This window comes from Hipposideros armiger, unplaced genomic scaffold, assembly GCF_001890085.2.
Source record: "Hipposideros armiger isolate ML-2016 unplaced genomic scaffold, ASM189008v1 scaffold_41, whole genome shotgun sequence".
In the NCBI taxonomy this organism is placed as follows: domain Eukaryota; kingdom Metazoa; phylum Chordata; class Mammalia; order Chiroptera; family Hipposideridae; genus Hipposideros; species Hipposideros armiger.
In genome coordinates this window covers 2,340,817-2,354,010 of record NW_017731391.1, presented here as the reverse complement: position 1 = coordinate 2,354,010, position 13,194 = coordinate 2,340,817, and the positions used below count along the sequence as shown (strand labels likewise).

Below are 13,194 nucleotides of genomic sequence, written 5' to 3'. Positions count from 1 at the left end.
TCTTAAGAAGTTGCCACAGTGCCGGAGCCTTCAACAACCAGCACCCTGATCAGTCAGCAGCCATCAACATTGAGGCAAAACCCTCTACCAGAAAAAAGGTTATGACTCACCAAAGGCTCAGTGATGGTTAGCATTTGTTAGCAATAAGGTATTTTTAAATTAAGATGTGTATGCTTTGTTTTTAGACATAATGTTATGGTACACCTAATAGACTACAGGATAAACATAACTATTATATGCACTGGGAAACCAAAAAATTTCTGTGGCTCATTTTATCGCAGTATTCGCTTTATTGCAGTGGTCTTGAATTTAACCCAAACCCACAATATCTCCAAGGTGTGCCCATCGAGTGTAGTGTGTTTAGACGCTGCCATAAGGGTGGTAGAGAGCAACTGAAATATTGAAGCCTGGCACTGAAGTGATTAGAATTACACTTCAGAAAGCTAACTCTGGCCGTGATATAGAGAGTACATTGAAAAGGGACAAAACTAGAGTCAGTAACAGGAGGTGGTTGTAGCAAGTTGGGTGAAGTGATGGCTTGAATTAAGGCAGTGGAAGTAAGGCTAGAATATGGTTAAAAAGAGTCACCATTTTCTAAGTGCCCGTCTCACATTTGAGAATTACCGAAAAAGCTCCTTAGTTTCTTGCCAGGGTTGATGATTTCTGTTCTTTCAGATTTTCTTCAGGCTTATTTAACAATTCATCCTAGTGCTTTCTGAGGAACCTTTTATGTCTCACCAACTTTCCATCCGTCTCTTACTGAGGAATCCAGAGCTAGTTGCAGTGCTCTGGGAGCATGAGATCCAGTATTTGCTGAAAAGATGTGACAGGAACTATATAGGAAAAAAAGGCAACTAGTGGGAATGTTGAATTTCACTGCCAAATAAAACCCCATGTAGACTCATGTCTCCTTATACTTGGAAAAATGTCACTTTTAATTTGGTGGATTAATAAAGGAGGAAAGACTGCTGGACATAGGCCATTGATCTGGAATTTATGGTATTATGTTCATGACTAAGGATATGTAATAGTTGTATTAGTTGCTTCATAAACTATAAATACTTTACAATTTTTATTTTATATAAGTATATATGTAGAAATCAATATATTTTTAATCTTCTGGTAAGTTTTGTTTTTACTAGCCACAAGAGTCACTGGAATAAGTTCATCTCTGGTTTGTGAAACAGGAATGTTTCAGGGTTCTCATTCCATAAGTACTTTGTTTTTTTTTTTAAAGAAATTTTATTGGGGAACAGTGTGTTCCCCCAGGGTCTACCAACTCTGTGCCAAATAGTTGTTTCAATCCAGTTGTGGAGGGCGTTTTTCCAGGACACATCAGCTCCAAGTAAAGTTGTTGTCTTCAATCTAGTTGTGGAGGGCGCAGCTCCCTGGCCCATGTGGGGATGGAACAGGCAACCCTGGTGCTATGAGCCTGTGCTCTAACCACCTGAGCTAACCGGCCGCCTCCATAAGCACTTTGTTTCTCATTGTCTTCTTAATGTGCCATGCATGCATGAAAAGGATGTTGTGAATCGATTGGGCATTTATTTCTAGGATTGACAGTATAGGTCCTAGGGCATCCAGTTGATCATGTGTTCCATATTGTTCTGTGTTGTCCCTTTTAAATTTCTTTACATATGACATGTTTGCATCCTTAAAGGCAAGGATTTATTCTGTTGTTTTGGAATTCTTTTTATGTCTCTCATAATACTTTCTACAGAGTGAATTCTGCATAACCTGTATTACCTTGGAAAACTCTTTAACTAGAAAACATTCATGGCTTTTAATTGTTTCATTTGTTCTCGATAAGGAATATATAATACTAAATGTTAGTAGCTTAGAGTTATAAACCTAGTAAATAATCAAATTATGTATAATGATATGTAACAAAATCATAAATGATTAAAATTATTAATTTAATGAAAATATTTAGCACATGTATGGCAAATTTAAATGGCTTTTCTAGAAATTTAGGATATGCTACTTTTTATTATAAATGATCTATACCTGTAAGTCAGATAAAGATATGGTATAGAATTTTGAACATTAGGAAAAATTAATAACTTGTAAGTTCTACAGATTTTGGAGTATTAGGATATGACAAGGTTATACATACACTGGCAGCGAAGTTTTGGTTTTTCTTGGTAGCCAAATGTTACAACTCAGGTCTATAAACAATTTCTTTTTCTTTTTCTTTTTAGTGCTGTACATTTCCTTCTGTTTTTAACAGTACTATTACTGACACCAAAGTAATGCATGTGCATTATAAAAATAGAAAAGTACAGAGAATAAAGTAAAAATCAGTCATAGTCCCAGGACCCAGAGATAGCCATTGTTAACATTTTGACCTTTTTCTTTTGATAGCCATTGTTAACATTTTGACCTTTTTCTTTTTTAAAGCTAACTTTATTGCTTACTTTTTTTTTTTTTTTTAAGATTTTTATTGGGGAATTGGGGAAGGGGAGCAGACAAGTTGCTGTCATTTTGTTCTTCAGTCTAGTTGTGGAGGACGTCGCTTCACTGGCCCAAGTTGGCTCCATCATTGCGCTCTTCCTGGGCGAGGCAGATCAGTCGCCGGCTTCTGGACGGCCGCTCACTGCGGCTGCTGGCTGCTCACGCTGGCTGCTGGCTACACACGGTAGCTCATGGCAACCCACTGCCACAGGGGCTGCAGCCTATGCCGTCCTGGCAGCCCAGCTCCAGGTCAAGCTGTTGTTCAGCATCTTAGCTGTAGAGGGCAGTGTCACTGGTCCGCATATGTGGGACCCAAACCGGGGCCCTCAGGCATCCCAAGCCAGTTCTTAACCATCGTGCCACTCGGCCGGCCCCTTTTTTTACTCTTTTATCCATAGATCTATATACATTTCTTTTGTAATCCTGAGACCGTACAGCAGCATTATTTTGTAATCTCTTTTTTCATTTCATAAAATGTCATCAACATTGTTCACTTCATTAAACATTTTGTACAGTATGATTTTTCCAGTTTTTTGAGATATATTTGACTTACAGCATTCTGTATTTTAAGTGTACAAAATAGTGCTTTGATATATGTTTATATTACAAAATGATCACCACAATAAGTTTTATAGTTTCTTGTCCTATGTTCAAATCTGTAATCCACTTTGAGTTGGTTTTTTTGTGTGTATGTGGTGTAAGAGAGGGGTCCAGTTTCCTTCTTTTGCATGTGGCTGTCCAATTTTCCCAGTATCATTTATTGAAGCCACTATTCTTTCCCCATTGTGTGTTCTTAGTTTTTTAATTAATTATGTGTGGGTTTATTTCTGGGCTCTCTATTCTGTTCCGGTGGTCTATGTGTCTGTTTTTATGCTAATACCATATTATTTTGATTACTACAGCTTTGTAACATAGTTTGAAATCAGGAAGTGTGATGTCTCCAGTTTTGTTCTTTTCTAATAATTGCGTTGGCTATTTGGGATCTTGTGGTTCTATACAAATTTTAGGAGTGTTTGTTTTATTTCTGTGAAAAATGCTGTTGGAATTGTGATGGGGATTGTATTGAATCAGTAGATCGCTTTGGGTAGTATGGATATTTTAACAATGTTAATTCTTCCAATCTATAAGTGTGTAATATCTTTCCATTTATTTGTGTCTTCTTCAATGTCTTACATTAATGTCCTATAGTTTTCAATGCACAGATCTTTCACTTCTTTGGTTATATTTATTCCTAGGTATTTTATTCTTTTTGATTCAGTTGTAAATGAGATTGTTTTCTTAATTTCTCTTTTTGACAGTTTATTATTAGTATATAGAAATGCAACTGATTTTTGTATATTGATTTAGTATCCTGCAACTTTATTGAATTATTAGTTTATCCTAACTTTTTTTTTTTTTGGTGGAGGCTTTAGGGTTTTCTATATGTAATATGTCATCTGCAAAAAGAGACAGTTTTACTTTTTCCTTTCCGATTTTGATGCCTTTTATTTCTTTTTCTTGCCTAATTGCTCTGGCTAGGATTTCCAGTACTATGTTGAATAAAAGTGGCAAGAGTGGGCATCCTTGTCTTGTTCCTGATCTTACAGGAAAAGCTTTCTGCTTTTCATCGTTGAGTATGATGTTAGCTGTGGGCTTGTCATATGTGGCCTTTATTATGTTGAGGTACATTCCCTCTATACCCAGTTTGTTGAGAGTTTTTATCCTTTTTTTTATTTTTTATTTTTTAAATGGAGAGGATAATTGGAAATGTACTATGTTGTTGGGCAATAAGGATATTTATTTATGATGTCCTTAATGCCTTGCAACAGGTAAATAAAATTTAGTAAATTATTGGGTTGTTGGAAAAGTCAAGATGCATTTTTGCAACGAAAAACATTGAAAAAATACGTCATGACTTTCCTGACAACCCAATATTTAAAAAACAATAGTACCTTCAACTAATGTTTTTAAAAACACAATTGAATTTAATTTATGACTAGAGCACAATATTTTAATGCTTGCATGATTTTAAGTAGAAGCTATTCTATGAGAATTATAGTACTTAGAAGAATATATTAAGAGGAACCAGTACTGTATTACACAGGCAGCTTATGGGAGAATTAATTTTTAGAATATTTTCTTGCACTATTTATGAAATTCATTTTTTTAAAAAGCATATTATCTGATAATCCTTTAATTCACCATTTACCTAAGAAATTTTTGCTCTTTATTTACCTTCTTTTCAAATTTATTTAAACAACTTTTAAAAAACTTTTTATTACAGACAAGTTGCAAAAATTGTGTAAAGAACTCCTGAATCTCTTAATGCAGTTACCAATTACTAACATTTTTCTACATTTGCTTTCTCACTCCCTCTTCTCTCTCTCTCTCACACACACACACACGTAATATGTTTTTTCTGAATCATTTGAGATTTGTTGCAAATATCAAACTTCTTTGCCTCTGAAGTACTTGAGTGTTTAACAATGTTTTTGTCGCTCAGATTACCCTCAGATATGAAGCTTTTAGGATTTTCTGATAGCTTTATTTTTCACTTTGAACAGCTTTATTGAGGTACAATTGATATACCATACCATTTATTTTAGATTGCATTTTTATTCCTTCCTTCCTCTCACTGGCAGTTGCTGGTACAGTGCTCCCCACCTGGCTGAGCGAATGGTTTCTTTTGGAGCTGATAAAGCTGCCTTATGAAATCAGCTGACAGGTATATTATACCTACAGATGATGCTTTTTCTCCCAAAGAGTTTGGGTTGAGATTGACCCACTCAGCAATTGCTAACAGATACTCTAAGCGAAAGACTAAATTTTTGTCCAATTTTGAGAATGTAGCTGTAAAAAATTATTTGAACTCTTAAATACTCAAGTCGTTTTACAATAAATAGTATTAGCAAGATCCTAGATCTAAAAGTTACAGTTTTTCTGAATTTTTGATCTTAAAGGAAGAAGGTTATCTTTAGAATTAAAAAGTAAAAAATTGAGGCCTTTTAGTTTTCATACTTCATTCTGGATTAGCATGAGAGATGTTTGAAATGGCTGATTTCCATTTTTGCTTGGACTTGGGATCGTTTGCTCTTTTTTTTTTTTTTTAATATATTGCTTGGGGATTGGTGTATTTTTACTGATTTAATAGTTGTGCCTAAACTATTAGAAAACCAAGTTTTGTAGTATGTCACTCCTACTTACATATTTCTCTTTTTTCCCCCCAGGGATGAACTGTAAAAGCAACATCAGCTTGACCAGAATATAATAATTCAGTGGATTGCTCATCTCAGTCCTCAAACCTTTTTGAAAACCAACAGCATCACAGCTTGTTTTGGACTTTGTTACACTATTATTTTTAGCATGAAAAATGTGTGGTTTTATAGGGCTTCTAATTCTTCAAAGAGGCACCGAAGCCAAATTGGTAGAGGAAGGATGCAAAGTATACATCTGTGTATTATGACTTTAACATGCCCACATTTTACTTTAAAATATTAAACAAAGGGGTTCTGCAAAATGGAAAACTTAAGTTTGTGAATTGATTTGGATGAGTGGTTTTGTTTTTTCTTAGACACTTAATTCTGTTCCAATATTAATTTATCAGTTTGCTTTTGTGCATCAGATAATACCACCATTCACAAGTTAAGGTTCTTTGATTTTTGGATGTCTGTTAGATGCTACTAAGAAAATAGAGATGAGCTTCCTTTTTAAAGCTTTTGATGTGGTGTCATAGAGTAGCATGTTGTAGATACAATCGGCTGCTTTTTACCTTAAAACTAAGCATTTGTAAATATTAAAACTTAAGAAGATGGCAGGTGATGTCCCTTAACACTCAGCTGTTCAGATTGGACATAACTGACATAGTTCTTCCTTTCTCTCTCTACAAATGATAGGAGACTGGTAGCTCAGTATTGTTTCTTCTGTTTCTAATTTGCTGCTGATAATGTATATGAATTTCACATGCTGTGTAAGCTGTGTCCTAGTTACTGAACAGTTTATGCAGTGCTGCTTTGCCAAATAAAGTTAAAAGCAAAAGAGGCATTGGTGGTGTTTGAATGTAGACGGAAGAATGGCATGTCTACCAGATACAGAATGCTGACCAAGATCACGGAGAAAAAAGTGGCTTCTCTGGTTCCCATTTTGTGAAACCTGAGTAGGTGAGTAACATTAATTGAACTGTAGATTTGTAGAATGTGACCCTGTTTCTTGAGAACAAGAATACCTCATTTATCATTTTTCTTTGCCTAACACAGGGCTTGTCCTCTTGTAGATGTACCATGAATGCTGAATGAGTGAATGAATGAGTTGACTGGATGCAGAGAAGAGCCGAGTTGAAGATAAATTTACCAAAACCCATCTCTCACTTACAAATGGATTTATTTATATAATGACTGTAAATGAGTTTTTAAGAAGGCAGTAGCACTTTGAGATCTCATTTAAAGGTTGTGGTTTTATAGCTTTTGCAGTGGGATCTTAGTTTTTCTCAGGATTCTAGAACTTGAAGCAATATAAGCTCTAGAGCTAGCAGAATCAGCACTCCCAGCAAAGCCCTTCCCTCTAGAGTGCAAGTTGTATGATTCTAACAACTAGATCCCTAGTGAGGTGCGAGGCACCACTCCCCCACCTCCGGAAGTCTTAAATATGACTTCTTTAAAAATGGCTTAAAATTACACGTACATCTTTTCACTAGTGTCTCTTGGGCAAGGTATTAGGCACAGTTGAAACTAGCATTAGTTGGTGGCCAAAACTTGTGAGTTTCAGTAGCTGTTGGTATTGCTTCTGGACTGAGGCTATGAACCCTTTTGGTCCAGGATTCAGTGTCATTTGAGTTAGTTTCAAAGGTTAAGTGGGTGTCCCCTCCAAAAAACAAAACAAAACAAAACAATACAGAAAACCAAAAAAACAAAGGTTAAGTATTCTTTAGGACTTAAATTAATTCTTAAACTTATCCACTAGTCTGTATCCATCATAGCCGTTACCAAGATTTTATTATATGTAAATCCCTGTGTTAGGTCTTGGGATAGAAAAAGGCCCTTACTCTTAAGGAGTTTGCAATCTGGTTGAGGGGACAGTTTATAAAGTGTCACCTAATTGGTATACACAAATGCTGTGCCAAGCATTGCTCTTGGACTTTACACTTTTGTGAGTTAAACATTTTAAATATTGAATAAACAGGAATGGATTTTAATGGAGCACCAATAAATGGGTAGAGATGGAAATAATGAATTTTAACTAGGTCTATGAGCTTTTTAAGAGAGTTGAAGTTAGCCAGCCAGCTGAGTGGCTCAGTTGGTTAAGAGCTCGCGAGCTCTGAGCAGCAGCAGTTTGAGTCCCGGCCTGAGCTGAGCTACCGCTGAGCTGCCAACAGGTGGCAGGATGGCTCAGCTAAAAAAAAAAAAAGTTGAATTTATATATGTGTATGTGTTGGTCAGAGATAAGAAATTTCTTTAGTCTTTTCATAATTTCTAAAGTATTTTAGCATTTCACTTTTCATTAGTAGAAATGATTCCTTTATATAATATGACAGGCAACAATGCAAATATTTTTTAAAGTTTCAGTCTAGTGAGATCCTGTTGCAACAAGGTATTTCTTTACAGATTTGATTTTATTAAAGGCCCAACCTAGCTCTCAAGAATTAAAATTAAAATTCCAGTTTCTAATAAGGGTTTCAGCTCTTTTCTAACTACTAACATTAGAGAAAAGTGATATTTTGGGGAAAATAGTACACTAACATCGTCCATGCAACTATTTAAAATCCCATTGCCTTAATTAAAAAAAACTTGTTCAAAAAAAATTGATGATGCTTTAATTGACAATAATGTACCTATACTAAAGCATCTTAAAAATACATTGTATTTTAAAATAGAATAACATTTTTTTAGTAATAACTTAATACTCATGAATTCTTTGAAGCTATTCTTGGCATCTGATTGTCAGCCAAGAAATAAAGCTCCTTAATTTTGTTTCATTAGAGAGGTAGGTGTTTCTAGTTTTTAGCTAAATGTTAATAAATTTCCAATAGTTTGGTATGGTACTAAAAGAACTCTGTGGTAATTGAATACTAGTATTGTACATGAAATAAACATGAGTAATTTAAAAAATGTTCTAAATGGGGCTCAAAATGCCAATAACTTATAATTCTTGCAGGGTATAAATCATTTCCAATAGTTTACTGTGTTATTAAAGAACATATTCAGTGAAACACACGAGTTCTGATTGGATTTCAGTTATACCTCCCTAGAGTTCTCCTATCATTTTTCAGGAAGTGAGTGTTTTGTCCCCGTTGTACTTAGAGTGGCTCAAATACAGTCCTAGTAAAAAAAATCCTGCTTGAAGAAAAATGGCTGGCCCACGGGGCCCAAAAAAGTTTGTGTATTGTTATATAATAAAAAAAAACCAAGTCCAATAGTTTCCTTATCCTTAACCCTTCTAACTAACAGTACTTGTTGGTTCCCCACTATAGGCTTCATCTTTTTAACTGACTGTGGTTTGGGCCAGGACCCTGTGAAGTGCTGCTTTGCTTGGTAGGAGAGGAAACATCTGACTTTCAGTTCCAGTGAATCCCTTTCTCCTTTCTCCTCCCCTTCTCTTCATCTCTCCTTTCACTTCCTTTTCGCTTTCCTTTCCCAGCATGAGAGGACGTTTTAAGTTCTAGGGCTGCTGGATCTGAAGAACTCCTTCTCACTCAGGTGGGGAGACCCAATGAAATGGGCTTCACAGAAAGAGTAATTTTTTTGCCCAAAGGGCGAGTGATGGTAATACTGAGGACATTTTAGGTGTAAGGAGGCAGCAGTCCGGGGCATGGGACAGCTGAGGACATATACATTTGAGTTCCCAAACCCTGAACACTTGACTGTGCCTCCCAAGGGATCACATCACTTGAAGTATTCTTTTGCCTTCACTGTTTACTTAGGTTTTTTGGCAATTGTGCTGCCAGGATTTTTCCAGAAATTACATTATGGATCAAAGAGCTTGCAGAATTTCTGTTAACACTATTGTATTGGTTTTAGATTAATTGTAAAAAGGGTGTTTTCTGGGTACTTCTTTAGGATCTTGGCTCCACTGAGCTATTAGGTTGTAGGTAACAGTTGGATAAAGCAGGCCAGGAAGTTACAGGTAGGGGTGGTAAAGGACTTGCAAAAAAATTAAAGGCATGGTCTCCGATTGCATAGTTTATGGTTCTGATTTCTTTATTCTTCTATACACACATATCTAGATAATACATTTAGAGATTTATCTAAACCTGTTTTCATCTGAAACTGCTTTGTTTAAATATAAGAACACTGCCTTTAGATTTATTTGGACTTTGGGTCTTTAGTCATGAAATAACGTATGAAAATGAGAGAGAACATTTTTTTTTTAAGTCTATATACTCAACACAATTTTCCCTACGCTTTTGGGTAAAAGTTAAAATAGCTTTTATATTCAAATTTGTTTTGAGAAGTTTCCTAAATTTTGAAATAACTTTATAAAACGATCTTTAAGTTAAATGGTATTGTAAGTTGATCTCTCTCCAATTTAGTGTGGTGGCATACAAGATTAAAAAAGTGATGTGACCTGAGAATTAAAATAATTAGGAAGGAAGACATATTCAGATGTAAGTAAAGCAAATGTAGGAGAAGGCTCAGTTCTAACCATTCAATTCATTCCTGAACACATTCAGCCTTGGGGTATCTAACCTTATTTTTATCCTTGATGGTTTCATATTTATCCAAAAAAAATCTGTGTTTGCCGTTAAAGTAGCTATAAGTGGAAATAATGTACTTTAGAATACTAGAATCGAGTAGGGCAAAAGAGCTGGGAAAATAGGACCAGTACCCAAGAAAAAGTCAGCAACACAGTTGCTAAAACTAGGGTGATGAGAATATTTGTAAACTGCAAATTGCAAACAAAACTTTTCCCTCTTTGTATTCGGCTTGGGCAGTTTTTGTTGTTGTTAGAAGTTCTCAATTTTAATGCCAACAGTTGTAGAAAACCTGGAGTCCAGAAAAGAAAACAACCGAGTAACTCTGCTAGGGACAAAGGGTAATCCCCAAGGAAGCAAAAACCAAAACACGAAATTGTTCTGGGACAATATGGTTTAACAGTGACCCCAAATTACATATGAATCTCAGGCTCATATGCTTATGTGACAGCATCATCAATATAATGGCGGAACCTGTGAAGGTAAGTATGGAGCCTGTATCCTGGGGCACACCACACTGCATATAAGTGAAATTCAGTGAATTCATCAATAAGGTCTGCGTTGAACAGCAAAACAGGCACAAGTAGAAATATGCATCTGTGTTCGGGCCGTGGGAAAATACAGTGAAGTGCAATGTGAACAGCCACTGCTGCCCGAAAGGAGGGGTTGGTAAGTGCGACGGAATGGCGGAGCCAAGTCACAGAGTTTGGAAAGTCAGTGGGAGAAAGATGAAAAAACGCTGTTATTTCCTGTGGAGGAGAATACATGTGATACTCAGGTGACTTGAAATATTAAAATGCTTGCAGAAGGATGGAGGAGTAGCTGTCAGAAAGATGGCTTAGGTGGGCCTTTTTTCAGGAAATGAGATGTGAAACAGAATGTGGGTGAGGGGTAAATTGTGGGCAACTTTCCCTTTAATATTATTTTTATATTGTCTTAGATGCATAACTCCTTCAATCAGGTAATCGACAGGTAAGGTGACTTTAAAAAGTCCCTTTAAGTCCATTTAACATATTTTGTAGACCTTGATTCTCCTCTAATCCTTAATTTCCCTCTTTGTACAATAGGATAGGGATAATTAAATTCAGGTCAGATAGTAACAGCTCAATAAATATTAGCCCCTTATGATTATATTAAAAAGTTGTAAAAAAGGCTTAAGAATAAAATACAATTTATTAAAGAACATTGTATACATAGATATAGGCCATCTTTTCTCAAGTATTTCAACACCGTAGCAATCCTAAATTGTTTAATTTCTTCATGTATAAAAGATGTGCTGAAAGACATGCCTTAACAGTATTTATTTTATTGGGTATGGCTATAGGTGACATCCTTCCATAGAAAAACAAACTGCACAGCATCACATATAGAGTACAAACATCTTTAGTTCATTCACAGTCAGTTCTCTAAACTGCCCTTGAGAAATTTAAAATTTTGCTCAATTCTCAACATTCAACAAAACGCTTAAACTTTTCAGGAAATAAAAATAATTTCATTTTTCTGGAACTAATTTTCCATTTGTGAATGTATTCTGTTACATCTCCAACTGAATTTAAGCTCTTTGCTAAAGGAACAACCTGTTTCAGGCTCAGTGTGAACATGTGTGCTAGAGTGTTTTCAAGACCTTTAAAAGATTTTCCACATACGGTGAAGAACCACAGTGTGGAAATAGGAACATCGTGTGAATGTAGATACCACAGGAACCGCGATACATTCCTCTCAGTAGAATAATTCCTAGAAAATGTGTAATCCTGGCAATACTGGTGATGGGAATAATTTGCCTTTAAAATCCTATTAATTAGAAGAGATGCTAAGCTAGATGCCTGTTTTCTGTAAAGATAAATTTGGGCAAAACTGCTTTGTACTCTGGGAATACACAGCCTGGCATTAGCTGATGGCACATAACATTTTATAGCATTAAATAAATAATGGGAAAACCCATTCCACTAGACGAAAGAATTTGATGATACTTAAACATGTGACATTTTTACAAAAGCGGCACCCAGAAATACACTCCATGTTCTGCTTTTTAATTTAAATGTACTTTTCCATCAACACAGACTAATGTTGAAACCCGGTGACTGAACATGCGCTGCTGCATTATGGACCATCAGGCAGTGTTGAGTAGAGACAAGAACTAATCATCCTCTTTGCTCACTTTGGCCTCAGCTAAGTTCTGTTACAATTTTGACCTGCCAGGGTCTCTGCTTCCACCCTGACTTCTCATATCACTTCATGACCATGTTGGAGCTATTTGTAATCCCATCTTGAGCTTTTTCTCCCAAAGTTCAGCCTAAGGATGCAGCCACTACATGACATGATGTCAGAGGTGTTGGAAGAACACACATTCACCTTCCCTGAGACACACTGACCTGTTCATAAGGTTTACAATTTAGATATTCCTACCATAGGTAACATCAAAGGTATAAACTCACTTGAGATCAATTCTTGAGGGAGAAGAAAAAGGGGAGCTTTGGAAGCTTAAGGTGAGGAATAGGAGAGCCGCAGGCCCAGGCGGTGCCGGAGGTACAGGTTGCCAGAGGCAACGAGGGACTTCCAAAAAGTAAAAGGTTACTAACACGGCCACTCTAAGGCCACCTCTTGAGATGCTAAATTTTCTGCCGTGGCTAACTACATATTTCTATCTTCAGGGACAGCTTAGGTAAAATCACAGTTAGATTTGTAAAATCTTTAACCATATGGACTCTAAATTTCAAAATATTTCACATAGTTCCCAAGGAAAATCTACAATAAATAAGAACAAAGGTTTGGGGATTGTAGAATCTTCTGCGTTTTCAGTAGTTTTCTTAGCCAGTGAAAAACAAAAGTTATAAATATCCTGAAAGCAATATATGTATAATTATAAGTGAAACGTGTCCTTGCCCCAGCTACTTAAGTTACACTTATTAGAGATACATCCCATTGATGAGGTAGTCAGATTCCTCGGATGTAATGGGACGAGCTTTTTTAAGTTTCTGTTTCACCAGGCGTAGTCGGCAAGCAACCATGAGAAGCAGCAACGCGGTGATGGCCAAACCCAGCGCCAGGGGCAGCACTGCACCTGTGAACAGGGAAGG

At 36.1% G+C, this 13,194-nt stretch overlaps 2 protein-coding genes across 4 annotated transcripts in view; one reads left to right on the top strand and one right to left on the bottom strand.

Annotated features, from left to right (window-relative positions):
- The window catches only part of PCMT1 (protein-L-isoaspartate (D-aspartate) O-methyltransferase), a 52,258-nt gene extending 45,784 nt beyond the window's left edge, over nt 1-6,474 (top strand). For 2 of the 3 annotated variants that reach the window (XM_019638941.1, XM_019638943.1), the window contains exon 7: nt 5,661-6,474. In XM_019638941.1, coding sequence (XP_019494486.1) covers nt 5,661-5,673 — 13 coding nt within the window. In that variant the 3' untranslated portion in view covers nt 5,674-6,474. Of the gene's footprint in view, nt 1-5,075; nt 5,159-5,660 lie in introns of all 3 variants that reach the window. The other variant, XM_019638940.1, reaches the window with a different exon arrangement.
- Nucleotides 6,475-11,407: 4,933 nt separating this feature from the next.
- LRP11 (LDL receptor related protein 11) overlaps nt 11,408-13,194 on the bottom strand; it is a 46,966-nt gene continuing 45,179 nt past the window's right edge. Inside the window, exon 6 of the mRNA XM_019638913.1 lies at nt 11,408-13,178. Coding sequence (XP_019494458.1) covers nt 13,024-13,178 — 155 coding nt within the window. The 3' untranslated portion in view covers nt 11,408-13,023. The remainder of the gene's footprint in view (nt 13,179-13,194) is intronic.